The sequence below is a fragment of the Thamnophis sirtalis genome, unplaced genomic scaffold (assembly GCF_051295495.1).
Source record: "Thamnophis sirtalis isolate CommonGarterSnake01/CBP01778 unplaced genomic scaffold, rThaSir2_p1.2 scaffold_11, whole genome shotgun sequence".
Classification (NCBI taxonomy): Eukaryota; Metazoa; Chordata; class Lepidosauria; order Squamata; family Natricidae; genus Thamnophis; species Thamnophis sirtalis.
The window spans coordinates 39,979,676-39,998,980 of record NW_028261391.1 but is presented as its reverse complement, the minus strand read 5'-3'; the positions used below and the strand labels follow the sequence as shown (position 1 = coordinate 39,998,980).

At 39.8% G+C, this 19,305-nt stretch overlaps 1 protein-coding gene across 1 annotated transcript; it reads right to left on the bottom strand.

The window, feature by feature from the left end:
• Positions 1–353: 353 nt before the first annotated feature.
• On the bottom strand, positions 354–19,004 carry DNAJB11 (DnaJ heat shock protein family (Hsp40) member B11). The gene is made up of 10 exons (XM_087725574.1): positions 18,844–19,004; positions 14,406–14,562; positions 10,710–10,807; positions 8,561–8,693; positions 7,541–7,683; positions 5,435–5,517; positions 4,269–4,326; positions 3,452–3,563; positions 2,734–2,893; positions 354–723 (listed from the first exon to the last, which is right to left on the bottom strand). The coding sequence occupies exons 1-10, from the start codon at positions 18,909–18,911 to the stop codon at positions 659–661; spliced, it is 1,077 nt and encodes a 358-aa protein (XP_087581700.1). The 5' UTR covers positions 18,912–19,004; the 3' UTR covers positions 354–658.
• Between the last annotated feature and the right edge of the window lie 301 nt (positions 19,005–19,305).

Sequence of the window (19,305 nt, the reverse complement as noted above, 5' to 3'; positions counted from 1 at the left end):
AGCACATTTCTTCTAAGTGCAATGACAAACTGTTAGTAAAAAGGCTCTCAGTTCATTTAAACCAGTTTCTCTCAATTTAACATTTCTAAGTGTTAACTTGCAAAGATCCCCTATGGATGGTGGCAAAATCTAACACTTCTACAACTGTAAAGAACAAGAAACACCTGGCAGTTTAACCAGAAGAGAGGCCAGCAATTTGCAGAGGTAGTTGTTATCTGCTCATGCCTCAGATTTGAACAAGAAAGATAGGGATAGGTGTAAGTCCAGGATGGGCCATAGAACATCTCACAACCATGGTGATACAAGATAAAGGAACCATGAAAAAATTATGAAAACTCATTAAGAATGGCAAGGAAAGTAACATCAAAATATATTTGAAAACGGAACTTCAGTGTGCTAATTCAGTTAAAAACACGATCTTTCTCTCAACTGTTGGAGCCTAATTGCTCCAAGTAGAGCACCAGTTGTATCCAGAATAAAGAAATTTCATTTGTTGTCTTCTGATCCATCCCAAAATTATCCTTGCTATTGTAAAAAAAAAAAAAAGATTTCAGAGGTTACTTCACCCTCTGCATTTGTTCTACAATGACCAGCAGAAAAGACTGCAGTTTACAGTACTTATTTCATTTATCCACAAGAAAGTCCATTTGTCTCAGTCTCAATAGCCCTGCAGTCCATTGTACACCTTCTGAACAGATGCTTGTTTTAGCAGTTGTTTGAGACCTGCAAAATAATAAAATCACAATCACAATACAACAATACACTCGAGACTGCTACTATATTAAGGGAAAAACAGTCATTATTCTTAATTCTCAATCAGCATATTACTCAAAACAGTTCAGAGAGGAAACTTTCAATAATACTATCGTTAGTCCTCGACTGATCACCACAACTGAAAATTTATGTTAAGTGAGTTTTGCCCTATTTTATATCCTTTCTTGCCATTGTTGTTAAGTGAATCACTGCAGTTAAGTTAGTAACACAGTTGTTAAGTGAATCTGGTTTCCCCATTGATTTTGCTTGCCAGAAGGTCGCAAAAGTTGATCGCATGACTCTAGGACACTGCAACTGTCATAAATATGAACCAGTTGCCAAGCATCTGCATTTTGATCACATGACCATGGGGATGCTGCAACGGCTGTGTGAAAATGGTCATAAGTCACCCTTTCAGTGTGGTCGTAACTTCAAACAGTCACTAAATGAACGGTTGTAAGTCAGGGACTACCTGAATATATTCAATTATTTTGAAAAGGAGGCAATCACATTGTTTTGACAAATAGTTACAGCAGAATGAGAACAAGCCAGGTACCTTTCTGAAAAAGATCCCAACTACTTTTAAGATTAGCCATTGCATTCTATAATGAATAATTTCAAATTTATGATAATGGGTTGTTTGTTGGTTGCTATTTACTGTATCTCTTCTAAAATTTGAACCAAAAGAGATCCTAGCTTAGATCTCTTAATATGCTACAATGAACTGTTTTTAGAAGTATATGTTGCTTTGGGGCTGTATAATTTAATAAATAAATCTACTTTGTTTCAAAAGTTATTTTTATAGTTCTTAGCATCTCTAAACCAAAACTGTAGAGTTTTGGAATGAGTTTGGAAATCACAGAGTACTTGATTGCCCTCTCTCTCCATTGGTGTCATTTCTGGTTTTCAGATCGCCATGAATTTTTTTAATGTGATCACTGTAGCTTCTTATACTGTTTTCATCTTATTAGCTTCTGATACGTAGTACTATTTGTTGTTGATGAATTTATTAAAATCTGCTTAATTGATGTTCAGCATTTTTATTTGACTATATTTAACCTTTAAATGTTTCTTTATGCTAAGAACCACAAAAACAGCCATCAGGTTTACTTCCCCACAATGTTCCTTCTGCTTCTATTCAATCTTCCCAACTGGTTAGCATCAAAAACATGGTTAGCATGATTACCAGATTACCCTAATTTTAGTGTTTTTTCCCATTCCTAAAAAATTAGGAAATTGTCAGTTAGGGATGTCAGAGATTTCCCCTCAAAAGATGTTAGGGTAATTAAATACCCCAATGCTATTAAATTTAAATTTAAAGTTAAAGGTTTTCCCTGTCCAGTCATGTCCATAGGGGATGGTGCTCATCTGTTTCTTAGCCGAGGGAGCCAGCATTGTCTGAAGACACTTCTGTGGCATGTGACCAGCATGACTATATGCTAGGGTGCACAGAACGCTGTTACCTTTCCAGTGAAGTGGTACCCAGTTATCTACTTGCATTTGCATGCTTTTGAACTGCTAGATTGGCAGGAATTGGGGAATTGTTGGCAGGAATTGACAGGAGCTCACCCTGTTGTGCATGCTCAGGTCTTGAAAAGGGCTATCAACCTTCCAGCTGACCTGCTCAGGATCTTAACTGCTAAGACATAGCATCCTGTTTAATTACATTTAGAGGGCAGCTTATATTTTACGCCTCCTTAAAAAAATTGCAGTTTGCTTTAGGGAAGCATTCCCATCGGCTCTTTGTTTAGCAAGAGACAATCAACACTAACACCAGTATGTAGGTTGGTTTCTTGACTCATTTTTTTGCTGAGCAGGCATGGAGCTCCTTGTTCTGGCACTTTCTGTTACTTCTGGCTCATTTGGACAGATTGTACCCTCTAGATTTCTACATTCTGAGCATTAATATGTTGATAATGAATTTAGTAATGAATTGTCAATGTTCTTTCTAAGTTATCATTATGTTGGTACTATACATACTTTCTCGCTGTTCTCCAGTCAACTGTTCTTTTGGAAATTCAATATCAAATGTAATGATAAGGGAGCCTTTGATGTTATTGTTATCAAAGTTTGGAAGACCTTCTCCTTTCTTCCACAGCTTGGCTCCAGGTTTTGTGATTTTATCTCGGGCAATATGGACCTAACAAAAAAAACATACATGTTGAAGATTTTCAATAGGATTAACATGTTTAAGTGGGAAGTATTTTACCAAAAATAATCATAATGTCAATACAGGTAGTCCTTGACTTACGACCACAACTGAGCCAAACATTTCTGTTGTTAAGTGAGGCATTTGTTAAGTGAGTTTTGGCCCATTTTATGACTCTTGACACCCCAGTTGTTAACTGAATCATTGCAGTTGCTAAGTTAGTAACATAGTTAAGTGAATTTGGCTTCCTCATTGACTTTGTTTGTCAGAAGGTCACAAAAGCAGATCACATGACTCCAGGACACTGCAACTGTCATAAATATGAACCAGTTGCCAAATGTCTGAATTTTGATCACATGACCATGGAGATGCAGCAAAGGTTGTAACTATGAAAAATGGTCATAACTCACATTTTTTCAATGCCATTGTAATTTTGAATGGTCACTAAACTGTTGTACGTCAAGGACTATCTGTAGTATATCTTAATGCCAACATGTGTATTATGGATACAAAAGGAAATGTTTTCAGACAAAGTAATCTTCTACTTACCTTATGTCCATCTAAATGAGCAATATCCATTTCAAATCCAACAAGAGCTTCCACAAGTGAGATGGTAACATTTGTATACAAATCATCTCCTCTTCTTTCAAAGACTGGATGCCTGTAGTCAACATATTAAAATATAAATATTTTTTATTTCTTACTTCTTCAGGCATGGCAAAATCACTCTTTTTACAGCACGTGAAATTAAAAATTATAATTTAAAATTACTGACAAATTGGAAATTATGTATTAATTTTCTGAAGAAATCCATTTAAATCATTTTGAAATTTGAGTGAGTACAGTATGCAAAGTAATTTTTTGAGTCATGATTAGAATTAAATTAGCATTTGTCCTAACACCACAGGGATATTAATTCTAATTTTATGTACTAGTGTTTATACGTGTGAGATGTCTCTGGATGTGTCATAATATGGCATAGAAAAACTTTTAGATCTTTTATAGCAACTCTTTGTTTCCTTTGAAATCACCTTTAAACATTCAGTGCAGATATTTTTTCCAGAAACAACTCGACTCAGCTAGTCTTTGGTAATAGTTGAGAAAGATTTAGTCTGCTTCAGACCACCATTGTTTCCCAGAAGCAAACATTTTTAATGCTCTATGCACTTCTTGCCCCAAAGGATAATCTTACAGTCGGAGCATCTCTGGTTTAATGGAATAATCTGCCCACCAAAGCCTTTGACTGCATAACATTTTTTATTGCAAAAATATGTTAATTGCTAGTACCACTAAAGCAAATGTGTTCATTGATAGCTAATATAGAAAAAAACATTGGTAAATTATTTCATAAAGCAGACAAACTTACTTAAGAACTTTTATTTGGAAGCGCAAGTCACCTGGTTCTCCATCAACATGTGGTTCTCCTAATGAAGTTTGAACAAGTGTTAGGTATGTTTAAATATTTCATAACTAAACCATCTCTTTATAATGAGACCTTAAATCAGTGATGGCTAACCTTTTTCTAAAGATGTGCCAAAATTGTGTGCATGCTCTCTATCACGCACGCCTACCCCCTTGTGCATGCGCACGCAACCTCTCCTGTACATGCGCACGGACCCCCCAGGAACAAATTTCCAGTTTGCCCACTGGACCTGTTTTTCGCCATCCCCATGCTCCGGAGGCTTTCCTAAAGCCTGGGGAGGGTGAAAATGGCCCCCTCCCACCCTCCGGAAGGCCAAAGATCAGCTGGCCGGCGCGCACATGCACGGCGGAGCTGGGGGGCTGGCAAATATGGCTCCACGTGCCACACGTTCGCCATCACGGCCTTAGATCAATGTTTCATTAAGATTTCTATAATGGCATGATCTCTCAAGATGGGGACCTTTTCCTCAAACTCTGTCCTTGTAAGTTAATGAAATTCAGTTAACTAAAAAAAATTGGTATGGTTTATTAAGGCAAAAATCTAAAAATACAAGCTTACAACTAGTTAGACTGAATGTAAAATCTTATTAAACCACCTCTTTTGCTCTGCATAAACATCTATGGTTAGCACATAGTTTTGATATAATAATTATCCAATTTATTCAGATTGTGAAATATCTGGCAACAAGAATAAAAATAGGTAGTGTTGCAGCGACAGGGATAAAAAATTCAAGGATGATAAGACTGACCCACAAGGTTTCTATTTGTAGTGTCATAGGAACTCACAGCCAAGTTCCCTTGAAAATTATTATGTAGACATTGGCCAAAAAGCTTATAAAATAAAAAAAGGGAAAGAAAAAAAATGTCATGACATATGGAAGATAAATAATCTTCTGCACAAGAATATGTATCTTCTGTGTGTATTTAAATTTTAGTAATGTTATTGGAAATAATTTTTCAAAGGCACAAAATGTTCTAAGTATATTTATAAAGCAGAGTCCAAATTTCCATCCAGTTTATTTTCATCAATTTGAAGTTTTTCATATCTCATATAAATTAAAACTTCCAATAAGATGTAAAATGTTAAAGAATAAAAATTAAAAGATGTACCTTCCCCTATAAAGGGATATTCCATCCCATCCCTAACACCAGGTTCTATCTCCACTTCTAACGTTCGTTCTTCATTCACAAGTCTGAGAAACAGGAAAATATCAAACAGTCAAACAATAAAATATTTATATGAAAGCAGAGATTCACCTTTAACACTGCATTATTTTAAGTATTTTCATTCAGACTGTATTGTGTTTTATTTATTTTACAAATGTTAGCCTACTCATGCTTACAGCTATGGTCCTAGGTTTACATGCCCCTTGCAATAAACAAACCCCTCATAGGTTTACATACCTCTTGCAGAATTTTTAAGATGTGATTCATTTTATAAGTGAACATGAATTTACTTACACATTTTTGTCATGTGATTGAAATTAAATGTTCAGGCATCTAAGAACATCACAATCATAAAACAAATCATAGCAATAAATGAAATAATAAAATTGTTCTGTTCAAAAATTCCCATACTCTCAAATATTGGGCAGCCTGAAAGTTGTGAATGGGACACACTTGGACCTTTCAACATGACGATGATCTGATACCTAAAGCTATGTTGACCCTTCAGCAGCTGCAGAACAAAGTAAAGGTTCAAGAGTGGCAGTCAATTTCCTGACTGCCACCTCATTGAGCCTGTCTGAGATCTCAAACATACAGCCCATTCTAGACAACCAAAGTGTCAGTCCTGGAAGCTATCTTTTACATTGGGCCTTCAGGCCTGCCATTTTTTGCTCTGGGAAAATGGGAGGGGGGATTATATGGAGTATGGGTGATATATAGTCAAAATAACATTCCTGTCTCAGAGAGTCAAGGACACATTGCCCTGCACCTGCGATGGTGTGACTGGAAGGCATCTCCAGTTTTGGACAGTGCCTGATTTGGTCATGTGATGGACATGTTGGTGCTGGGCAGGGACTTGAACTTTCATTTGGATGGGGAAAACTTGGAAACTTCCAGATTTGGGTTTTCCTAGATGTGTCAATATGACATCTCGAATAAAAATGGAACTTTGAGGAAACTCAAGCCTCAAGAGTTTTCTTTTGTTGGGGGTGTTACTTGGAACCCTGATATTAATCCGAATCAGAAAGTTTCCAGGTTGTGCAGGACTTGCAGACTTTTTGCCAAAAGGATAGATAGCTTTACCACATGAGAAAATGAAGGGCTTCATTCATAACTATCCTAATAGACTGCTTAGGATGTTGATGTTAAATGGAGCAATTAGGACTGTTAGGACCATTGATGTTAAAGGGAGTAATACATATTATTAAGAACTAAGAGGATGCAAACCACTGTTTTATTAGGTTTTCATTGCTATGGTTTAAAGATTGTGCTATTCTGAGATGCCTAATAGCTAAATTTGAATCACATTATAAATCTTTTAAAAATTGTTTGATTACTTTTGTTTACTTACAAAATAGTCCATAATGTATGAATTCCTCAAGGGTTACGTAAATTTATGAGCACAACTTTATTTGCATAGCTACAGGAAACACCTCAAACCTTAGCTAAATATATATGTTGTACAACAGTGTTTCTCAACTTTGGTAATTTTAAGACATGTGGACTTCAGCTACCATGCTGGCTGGGGAATTCTGGGCATGCATCTTAAAGTTGCGAAGATTGAGAAACACTGTTATAAGAAGGATGGCTCTACATGGGTAAAAATTTGAAGGCCGGATGTATAGATATTCACAAAGCACCTGTTGGATACCCCTTTTAAAAACGATGCCTTCCTGGAATAGCATAGTACTTTCTACACTGCACTCCTTAGTAAAAGATACATTTGATTTAAAGAATTGTCAGCAGGTGCTACCATATATCTTCTACCCCCACTTAGAATTTGAAGCACTGCATTGCAACTTTTATTTGGCAGAACAAATCTACCAGGGATGTTATAATGACAGAGCAATTGTATGGGTGCCTTTCAATCACCGTGAAGATTTTCAAGCACTAAAGTTTCTCCGTTCTCTTTTCAAGCCATAAAGAAACCCAACAACAGTCTATGCCACCTTGTGGCTCATACTGGAAATGGAACCATCCTCCCTCTGCTATTTGTAACAATTATGTATGATAGTCAAGCACCAAATAGCCACAGGACCTCAAACTCACTTGACATTGGGACACTCATCACAGACAACCTCTTGTGTCATCTGGAAACGTCCTGGGCCTAACTGGGTTGTTCTCATCTCTTGCCGGCAATTGCATTTCCGCTTCCCTGGTGCCTGTCTTGCAACTGGCTTGTTTCTAATAACCTGCAAACAGGTAAAGAATGATGTTATTGGAAGTAAATTTTACAATATACAACACTTTAGCCTTTCAAATGAAAAAAAGCAAACATCTCATTTACAATACACCTGCTATTTAAACTTTGTAACATAAATACACTTAATATAAACAATCACAAATTATGCCCTGGATTTTCAGTTGTTAGCATTTAGTTGTGATTATTATTGAACTTTCCCTTATTTAAAATTAATAGCTCATTAACAAATAATAATTTATTAAATAAATTATTTAATAAAATAAATACCAATTTAGAGGTTTATAATCTTAGCACACAATAGAATTAGGAATCCTTTGACCATGTTTGAAGACTTACTCAGTTTCCTTTTCAAAAATACTTCAATGGAGCTAGTGACGCTTCAAAAAGGGAAAATGTGAAAGAAAAATCTCAGGGAGACTTCAAATCCTAGCTAAATTCCTACACTTTAGATGATAATCACAGCGATTATACTTAATTTCAAATATAATTTAATATGCATGTAACAGAAATAAAGTTTAGTTTTTATCTTGGTTCCACTCATTACTTTTTGGAGGATGTCTGTCATCAAAGGCAAAAAGTGTCTTTGTCTAGAAAAAAGTTACACGGTCCTGTTGTGTATAAATAAAGCCACTGATTAATTTGAATTGCTCTTCTATTCTTTCTTTCACAAGCATGTAGCATTGAAACAACAGAAAACAGTTACCTAACATTTACCATGCACTGCAATTCCACATAGGTGGTCCCAAGAATATTTTTGGTGTTTCCTTCATATTCATTAACTGAAAGAAAACTATTTCTAATAATGACCCCTGAAAAACAGATTTATATAAGCAAAGGAGATTGATTAAGCAAATTGCCTAACTTACTTCCACAAAATTTCCTGAGTACACTTCTTCCAGTGTAACTTCTAGGTCCACAATAATGTCGCTTCCCCTTGGAATGTTCCTGTCTTGCTGACGAGGATTGCCTCCAAACATGAAACCAAAATCTCCAAAGAAACTGAAAAGACACGAATATTAATTCATTTAGCTTTCTTTCTATTAAACTTACAGGAGAGCAGGTAAGAATTACTAACTTGGGCAACTATCAGTATAGGAAATAAGATTTACTGACTTATGAGAAGAAGATATAACAGAATCAGACTTGCAAGAGTCTGTTATTATAGCCAATCTCAATAAAAGTAGCTTTAGACTTCCTGTGGAGTTATAGTGGGTATGACATCAATTTTGCAAGTCTACTATGCTCTTTTATTGAGATAAGCCAAATACTTTTCCTTTGTTACTGGAGACTGGTTATAATTCAGTTTAGTGAATTAGTGAGGTGTCTTTCTCAGCCCCTTTCAAATCTTATCTGGTTTTTATGCTGGACTTAAAATATGTTTTATTTCTTGTCTTGGCAACAGAGCTTGCATATCTTCATCAAGGCCATCTTCCTTACACTCTACAGCAACTCAGGCAACTCTATTTTGACAACCTCCTTACTTGATTTGCTGTTCAGGGCTCTAGAGAAACTTTCATGGAATTATTAGCTAGCTATGGAGAAACAAGCCATATAAGAGTACATTTATCCTTGGTTGTAAAAATGGAATTGACTGGGCAAAACAGCCATCAGCTTCCTATAAAAACTGATATTTTCTTTTAGAGGAAAAAGTATAGGAAGTCTTTGACTAATGACCATAATGGAGCTTGCCCATTATGGTTGTAAGACATGGTGATCATAAAAGTGTGGGCTATGTGACTGATTCAATTTTATGACCTTTTTGTGATAGTCATTAAGCAAAACCACAGTCATTAAGCAAATACCACCATCATTAAGCAAACCAATGGTCCATGGTTTAGTCAAGAGTCAGAAATGCTGATTTTCGGCAAAGCTGTCACAAAATGTAGTCAATGTGATTCTGGAATGCTGCAAATGCCATAAATATGGCCATGTTGCTAAGCACCTGAAGGTCTGTGATGTGACTGGGGAGGGCAGCAACTGTCAAAACTTTAAATTTGGGTTGTAAGTAGCCACAAGATAGGTCTCTTTGCAAGTTGAGGACCACCTGCAGAAGGAGTCTGGTAGATAAAAGTGACATACACTTTCTAATCAATCAATACACTAACTGTGAACTCTAATATTCTGTTGCCAGGCCTGTAACTTGTTTGAAATAAACTGATAACTATGCCTCCACACAAATCCACTGACTTCTTAAGTTTGTGCCCATAGTGATTCGTGGTTTTCCAAATGTTAAATGGAATTGAGCATTCAGATTCAGATTTAAGGCAGAGTTATTTCAACTAAACAAATAGCATGGCATGTGACTGTTATTGTCTCTGTTGCAAGACAGCAATTCCTGGTGAGGGTTCATCCATGGCGTAGTGTTAACTGAACAGGTAGACCTGGCATGTATTAATGAAACCTGACTTGTCTTCTCAGAAATGTGTGCAGGACACTTTGGGTTTTAAACAACATGTAGGACAGCAATGAGAATGCTACTTGTCAGAGCTATAACCAGCAGCCTTTTTTTGTCTTGCAAAGTGTGAATGCCTGTATGTCAGACTGGAGCTCCTGCTTATGACATAGCTTCTAAGTCCATGGAGTAATCAGAGTTGAAAATATAGAATAATTCAGAATAGAGATAATCTCTTCTCAGATGGCCTTGATCTTTGGTGAATCCTAGGCAGAACTTGGAATGATATATCTCCCACTCCAAACATATATAGAACTTCTCCAGAGGTTGCATAGGGTCATCATTATAAGTTCCCAACTTGAGTGTTATGAACAACTTTCTAACTCTAACTTTCTAACTGATATAGTTTTTATTGTTCTGCTGGCATTTACTAATAGCATTTACTCATTGCTGTCTTTCATATTGTTTAAAACTAGTTTTAGATGCTTCATTGCAGTTTTGCTCTTGCTGAACAAAACATAATTGTAACACGGCTGAAATTAATGAATAAAGGTGTCATTGTATTATACTGTAAGATAACACTTTATCATGGAAAAAAGTGAGAAGGAGCAAGGCACACTTACTGTGAAAAAATATCTCCATGAGAACTTTGATGTCCTTCTTTCAACCCTTCTTCACCATAGGCATCATACTGCTTTCGTTTTTCCTCATCTGACAATACCTGCAGGAGACATAAATTGCAAGTATTAATATAGGTTTAAGGCAGTGATGGCTAACCCTTTTCTCCTTGCATGCCGCAATCACACGTGTGCGCGTGACTTTGCATGCGTGCCCACAGCAATAATGCAACGCACCAGTGCATGTATGCAGGATCCCCCCGCACCCTCCCGTGCATGCATGCAACCCCCATCGCCCAGGCATGTACGCACCCCCCCCCGCACCTTGTTTTGGCCCTAGTAGACCTTTCTGAAGCCTCCTGGGACCAAAAATGGGCCTAGGCGGGGTGGTGGTGGTGTGTGTCACTCCCCTACGCCCTATTTTGGTCCTAGCAGGCCACCCTGAAGCCTCCTGGGACCAGAAATGCGTGGCAGAGATCAAAAAATCAGCTGGCTGGTGGGAGGCCTGGTGGAGCTGAGCTGAGCTGGGCAATGGCTTGCGTGCCCATAGAGAGGGCTCCATGTGCCACCTGTGGCACGCGTGCCATAGGTTTGCCATCATGGGTTTAAGCTATTCTAAAAAGGAAAATGGACAAAATTATCATTTTGCCTCCATACGATACAGATCTGATAATTTTGTGGTTGTTTGATATTTTCCAGAAAGAAATATTTTAAACTGAAAGCAGTTTGTGTCCGTCCCTCACCTATGTATCACACCCAGAATTCCACAAATGGTTTCCTTTTCAGAAAATTATATCCTGGAAAACTATTAAGACACACCTTAATGGACAAATCATCATGTGACCCATAGGCTTTTTTGGGGTAAAAAATAACCAATCCAATGCCACCAAATATTGCTGCCACCAGGAATATTGGTGGAATATTGCTGCCTTGATTTCACAGCCACTTCTGCTTCAAAAGACACACTACTGAGTGTCCCCAATGCCTCCAGGCCTCAGAGGATATGGCCAACTCCCACAACTATGCTGCTAGCCACTGAACAGCTAATCAGTTTGCCAGCTACTCCTTTGTGGACCATAATTATTTTTAAGGTATCAATCTGGCATTTTTCCCTCAATGAGTTGGGCAGGCCTGGTCTAAAGAAAAAAAAAACATTCCAAAGTTCTCTAAAACATTCAATTTGCACATACTAAATCTTTTCCTAATTAAATGTAATTTATATCTATAAATTTACATCTATATTTAAATAGTATAACAACAAATAGGAACATGTTTCATTGGTTTCTGTCTAAAAGATATCCTCAGCAAATGTGTTATAAAAACAAATATAAGGTTAGCAGAAACAAAACATTAATGTCACTAAAGATTCTAAACAGAATAATGTGACTGTAGTACATAGGGATTATTGGGATACAATATCAACTCTTTTTCCTCTAAATCTCACAGAACTGGCAATTTCAGGAACACTATAATGATTTTCTGGAATTTAATCTTCAAACTTCCAAGCTGGAAGCAATTTGTGGTCGCTCCCCTCATCCAGAATTTATGCATTAGCAACTGCTGCCTAATTCTCTATAGTCAAAAATATGTCTAATTTAATTTAGTAATACTTTTATAAAAAACAGTGCACAGAACTGCACTTTTCATAATACTTCACATATCTTTTATCTCTATATAACCAGTGATCACCTAGATAAAATTACCTTGCAATCTCCAAAAATAGTTATTTTGGATGATTCTTTCTTACCAAATTATAGCATATAATTGCATACATTATGTTGCAGCTTGTTCAGAATTGTTAATCCATTTTGTCATAATACATTTTACAGGACTGTCTACAAGAGGAATTAATACCGGTAAGTACTTAACTATCCAAAGGATTCTAGTTCAAGGAAAAAGGTTGAGAAGAAACTGACAGAAATGAGGAAGAAGAATGAAGCATAACAGCTTCATCTGTTTATTTTCTTTTCTGTTACATATTAGCTATTCACTTTTCTATCCTGATGTGTGTATGAGGAAGCTACACACAGCCAGAGCAAATCTTATTATTAAAGCTTTTTCCTCATACATAAATTTGGAGTAGCATGTCCCAAAACAATGCAAGAATATACAATACAATAGCAGAGTTGGAAGGGACCTTGGAGGTCTTCTAGTCCAACCCCCTGCCTAGGCAGGAAACCCTATACCAGTGATGGCGAACCTATGACACGCGTAGCCATTTGGGGTGACACGCACAGGATTTCATGCGATTCATCCTCGGCTCCTGCACGGCCGCCGAGGATGAAAGAATCTGTGCTGGATCTCCCCCGCCCACACTCACTTACTGTATCGCCGTCGCCCCTTTCTGAGCCCAGGGGCTGCTGGTAAGGCGTGCGTGCCGTGCGCACACACGTCATCAGCGCGACGAGGGAGGACCCGCAGGAGAGGAGCGCGGGAACAGTGATTAGAACAGTGCGCGCCTCTCTCCAGTCAGGCCGGCACAGAGAGTCTACTCCTGTACTGGGACTGTCGGTTATGACCACACCACAGCAGGGAACAGCGGAGTGCCAACGGGAACTGTGAGCGCCATTAGCAGCCCTCGCGTCACTAGGAATATTCATAGTAGGGGCGGGCTGGAGCGGCATGTTGATGAGGACGTGGAGCTGGAAGCAGCCGACTCCACAGCCCTGGTTCACGGCACCCCAAACAAGTTCAATAATATTAAGGGCAACATACGAAATCGACTGATGAACAAAGAAGTTACTAAGCAGGTATGTTAAATAATTTGTTTTTGGTTTATTAAATACAATTATATATTGCAATTATATATTTTTGTAGTTTAAACTATAAATTGCGCAAAATTATGTTTTTGTCGAAGTGACACACAACGCGAGTTATGCTCGATTTTTTGCCGATTTTTGACACACCACGCCAAAAAGGTTGCCCATCACTGCCCTATACTGTTCCAGACAAATGGCTATCCAACATCTTCTTAAAGACTTCCAGTGTTGGAAGTCACAACTTCTGGAGGCAAACTGTTCCACTGATTAATTGTTCTAACTGTCAGGAAATTTCTCCTCAGTTATAAGTTGCCTTCCAAATTTGACAAATTAAGCAGAAGCCTCTGCTTGCTCCCCACCGCACATAGCCATCTACAAATCTTTCTCTTGCCATTAATCAATTAATCATTAATGAAAGTATTCTTTAGCAACAGCATATTAAATTCCAATGCAACATTCTAACACATAATTTTATACTTTTAAACATCACTTAATGAACATCCATGTTTTGACATATTTCATCTGCTACACTTAAACACTGAATAGAAATAAAAATCCTCTATTGCTTATTCACAAAAAATAGCACTTTCCATAAATCATTTTCAAGTACTCAATTAAATCAGCCTAAAGAAAACAAAGGTAAGTTTTCAAGAAGAAAAGTCTCATTAATGTCACAAATATGTTGCTACTCCCAACCCACCCCCACCCGAATGGTATGAATGTTGTGTTCTTTTTAATTATGTATTGTTCTTATGTGTCATTGTTTGTATCCCCTTCCCCATGAGTTGTAAGCCGCCCTGAGTCCCCCCAGGGAAAAGGGCAGCCTATAAATAAACTTTCAAATTCAAATTAGTATCCATCCTACTAAAATTCCATTGAAGAGGACCATCCAGGAAGCACAGGATGCATATGTTGACCACAGACTTCTCCCAAATACACTTACCTCATAGGCAGCCCCAAGATCCTGAAATTTTTCCTGTGCTTGTGGATCATCAGGGTTTCTGTCTGGATGAAGCTGAAGGGCTAGTTTTCGGTAGGCCTTTTTAATATCTTTAACAGATGCACTGCGAGGAACTCCCAAAATCTTATAGAAATCTCTCCTGAAAAACAAAAAGAGGTTATTCCCTCTTATGATCCTCAAATTAAAAAATATTGGGAGAAAAACAATTTACGTTCTTCTTTGCCATAAGCTGATAACAACAACAATGGTAAAGTAAATTAAAAAATTCTACAAGCCTTATTATCTAAGGATAGCTGCACATGTTTTTTTTTTTTACTAACCTATGATCTTAAAGCTATAGTCTTACATGTATTTCAGCTATCATATTTAGGATTACATAGCCAATACAGATAGCTCTCATGTGCTCACTCCTGAATCTAACAACCCTTCAGATAATTACTTATATCCTAATCACCGCACGATTGGATTACTGCAATGCACTCTACCTAGGCCTTCCTTTTAAGAGCATTTCAAACTACAGTTAGTCCAGAATACACAGCATTCAATGTCCTTTGGTATATCTATGACATTTGCAAACTACACCGGTTACTGGTAAACTTCTGATTATCACTTATACAACCCTTCCTGGCATAAGACCAGGTTATTTGAGGACGTGGACAAGGCCATGAGAGCTGTAAGTGCCTCCACGTGTGTACTGGACCCGTGCCCCTCCTGGCTGGTTGTTAACAGCAGGGAGGTGACACGGGGCTGGATCCAGGCGGTTGTTGCCGCCTCCCTTCGGGAGGGGGTCTTTCCCCCCACATTAAAGGTGGCGGTGGTGAGACCCCTCCTGAAGAAGCCATCTTTGGATCCGGCCGTCCTAAACTACTATCGTCCAGTCTCCAACCTCCCCTTTGTGGGGAAGGTTGTTGAGAAAGTGGTGGCCTTTCAGCTCCAGCGGTCCTTGGAGGAAACCAATTATCTAGATCCCTTCCAGTCGGGTTTCAGGCCTGGCTACAGCACGGAAACCGCTTTGGTCGCATTGATTGATGATCTCTGGAGAGCCAGGGATGGAGGTCATGCCTCCATCCTGGTACTCCTTGACCTCTTTGCGGCTTTCGATACCATCGACCATGGTATCCTTCTGCGACGACTGCGGGAGGTGGGGGTGGGAGGCACTGTTTTACGGTGGTTCTCCTCTTACCTCTCGGACAGGTCGCAGTCGGTGTTGGTCGGAGGGCAGAGATCGACCCCTAGGCCCCTAACGTATGGGGTGCCGCAGGGTTCGGTCCTGTCCCCCCTCCTCTTTAATATCTACATGAAACCGCTGGGTGAGATCATTCGACGGCACGGGATAAAATACCACCAGTATGCGGACGATACACAGCTGTATCTGTCCGCCCCGTGCCAACTCAATGAAGCGATTGACGTGATGTGCCAGGGCCTCGAGGCTGTTAGGGACTGGATGGGGGTTAACAAGCTTGTACTCAATCCAGATAAGACCGAGTGGCTGCTGTGCTTCCCTCCTACTAATTGGCCAAGTGTTCCACCTCTCAGGCTGGGAGGTCAAACAGTACGCCCCTCAGATAGGGTCCGCAACTTGGGAGTCCTCCTGGACCCACAGCTGACTTTTGAACACCATTTGTTGGCTGTGACCAGGGGGGCATTTGCCCAGGTTCGCCTGGTGCACCAGTTGCGTCCCTACCTGAACCGGGAGGCCCTCACAACAGTCACTCGTGCCCTTGTGACCTCCAGACTGGATTACTGCAACGTGCTCTACATGGGGCAGCCCTTGAAGAGTATTCGGCGACTTCAGCTTGTCCAGAATGCAGCCGCGCGAGCGATCGTGGGTGCGCCTCGGTTCACCCACGTAACACCTATCCTCCGTGAGCTGCACTGGCTGCCTGTTGATCTCCGGGTACGCTTCAAGGTGCTAGTTGTCACCTACAAAGCCCTTCATGGTATTGGACTTGGATACTTGAGAGACCGCCTACTGCCAATTACCTCCACTAGACCAATTAGATCCCACAGACTAGGCCTCCTCCGAATTCCATCAGCCGGCCAGTGTCGACTGGCGACTACCCGGAGGAGAGCCTTCTCTGTGGCTGCTCTGACCCTCTGGAACGAACTCCCCGTGGAGATTCGTACCCTCACCACCCTCCAGGCCTTCCGCATAGCCCTTAAAACCTGGCTGTTCCAACAGGCCTGGGGCTAAAGACTCGCTGCCCCACTTCGAATGGTATGATTGTTGTGCTTTTAACTATGTATGGTTTTTATGTTTTTGTAACTCTGTTTGTATTTCCCCTCCCTTTTTGAGTTGTGAGCCGCCCTGAGTCCCTTCTGGGAAAAGGGCGGCATACAAATAAATTAAACCTTAAACCTTAAACCATCTATCTCCAATGATTTCTGCCTGTCAAATAACATTAGTCAGAGTTAATGTGCTCCAGGTCCCTTCAACCAAACAATGCCATCAATTACATAGAATTCAGAAAGTATGGTTCTTTCTGCTGTAGTGTCTTCCATCTGGACTAGTAGCCCCCAAAGATCTATGTAGCTCCCACTGTAATAATGTTTTAGAAGTATTTAAAAACTATGATGGTGCTCCCACCCCTTGGGATAGGGTAATTGTGAATCCTGTTGGTGGAGATTTATGGGGAAGGGGGTCAATATATGGGATATGGTAGTCCAGACATTTCAGATTTTTTTCTTTGTTGTTTTTCTGTTTTTAAACTGTAAGTAGTCCAAAGCAATTTTGGAACTTGATTGCCTCCAAATCTAAACCAAAGGGAAAAAAAACTGTAATCCTTACACAACTAGAAAACTCTAAACTGGGAAACCCTGGCATAAGATTAAAAAGGTCAGATAAAATTCCATTCTTTATTTGTTCATTGAAAGTTGCATACACCCGTGAATGTATTGACAGAAACAGGAATAAAACTCTTAAGTATAAATAAATGCACTCTATGTGTTGAGTGGAAGAAATTTCCCACATTTCAATAAAATTTTCAAGAAGCTTACATTTTTTTTAAAGAAACAAAAGGATTATATTTTTAAAAAATGAAATGCAATAAAATAAAAGCATATTAATAATTAATAAAGGGAATAATAATCAAAGTTATTTAATGACATATGCCTGTTGCTACAAAATTATATCAAAAGTAGGTGACAGCTAAGCTTTCCTCAGGAAATATTCCATAATTGGACCCGTACTAAGAAAGTCAATAACCAAAAAGATAGCAGATTCAAAAACCTGACTTCAGTAGGGTAGAGGACAAGTAAAAGTGGAAACTTGGATATGGATTCAGCCACTGAAAAGAAGTAAAGTAGTAACAGGTCTAAAGCGAGCTTCATGACTGAGACGAGGAATTTGAACCTGAGTGGTTATACAGGTAGTCCACAACTTACAACAGTTCATTTAGTGACTGCTCAAAGTTACAACAGCACTGAAAAAAGTGACTTATGACCATTTTTCACACTTATGACCATCGCAGCATCCCCATGGTCATGTGATTTACATTCGGATACTTGACAACTGACTCACATTGATGACAGTTGCTGTGTCCCAGGTCCACGTGATCAGTTTTTGTGACTTTCTGACAACCAGTCAGTGGGGAAGCCAGCTTCACTTAACAACGTTACTAACTTAACAAATGCAAATTATTGACTTAACAATGGTGGCAAGAAAGTCATAAAATGGGGGCAAACTCACTCAACTAACATTTCACTTAGCAGCATACATTGGGGGCTAAATTGTGGTTGTAACTCGAGGACTACCGGTACTCCTAACACACCATGTCCACTACGACTCATCTCTCTTCCCTCACCCTCCCCAGCGCTTTAAAACACTGGGCACATCTACCTATGAAGGCACAAGGAAATAGAAATGTTTCCTGGCCACCTACGAAGGGGGATGAAGGAGGAAAGGGCAATGTTGTTGTTGTTGTTGTTAGTTGCGAAGTCGTGTCCGACATCACGACCCCATGGACAATGTTTCTCCAGACCTTCCTGTTCTCTACTATCCTCTGGAGTCCATTTAAGCTCACACCTATTGTTTCGGTGACTCCATCCAGCCACCTCATTCTCTGTCGTCCCTTTCTTCTTTTGCCCTCAATCCTTCCCAGCAGTAGGCTCTTCTCCAGTGGGTCCTTCCTTCTCATTAGGTGGCCAATAACCAATAAAGAGCAATAACCACCTACAACTCTCCATAGGAAGAAACAGCCAGGAAGCAGAGGGAGAGGGAGCTGTCCGCACACGAGGTTGAGTAGGTGGAAGATTGGAGGATGGGGAAGGGGGGGGCAGAACGCAGCAGGTCCAGCGGGCCTTCCAGAACAGCGAAAGGGGAAGAAAGGCAACGGGGGCTCCACCCTACCGCGGGGCCACCTGCAAACCGTAGCCCGGAACGGGCTTTCCTTCCGGCCACTTCTTCCTTCACTGCACTCACCCGGCGATGGCGTCCCCAAGCAGGCACAGCAGTAGTAGAAGGAGGCCACCGAGGGAGCGGGGGGACATGGCGGGGGTCTAGTCGAAGCAGCTCCCGGCCCTTACCTTCCTCACGCACCGGTAACCATAGGCACGAAAGAGAACCCCCCGGTACAGCGACGCGGCCAATCAGAGCCCAGCAGAGCAGGCAACCCGCTGGCCAATCACAATTGCACACTTCACCCGCCACCCGGGTTAGATCGGACCAATGAAACTGCGGAACGTCAACAAATCAGGACGCGAGAAAGAGCGTGGCGAGGAGCGACGTGATGATGTCACGCCTAGGTAGATTTCAAAGAAGAATTCGTTTTAGTTCCGTATATTTTAAAGCAGTTTAAGCCGTGGCTTCCTTGTTGGTTTCTAAGGTTGAACTCGTAGCAAACAGGTTTTTTTTGTCAGCCTGTGACTTATCAAAATCAACGAA

Coding starts and splice junctions, on each gene's coding strand:
- DNAJB11 (XM_087725574.1), bottom strand. CDS start 18,911: ATGTCCCCCCGCTCCCTCGGTGGCCTCCTTCTACTACTGCTGTGCCTG. Junction 4,327..5,434: donor ATATCCCTTTATAGGGGAAG/GTACATCTTTTA, acceptor AAACTTCATTAG/GAGAACCACATGTTGATGGA. Junction 2,894..3,451: donor CTCATTTAGATGGACATAAG/GTAAGTAGAAGA, acceptor TTTTTTTGTTAG/GTCCATATTGCCCGAGATAA.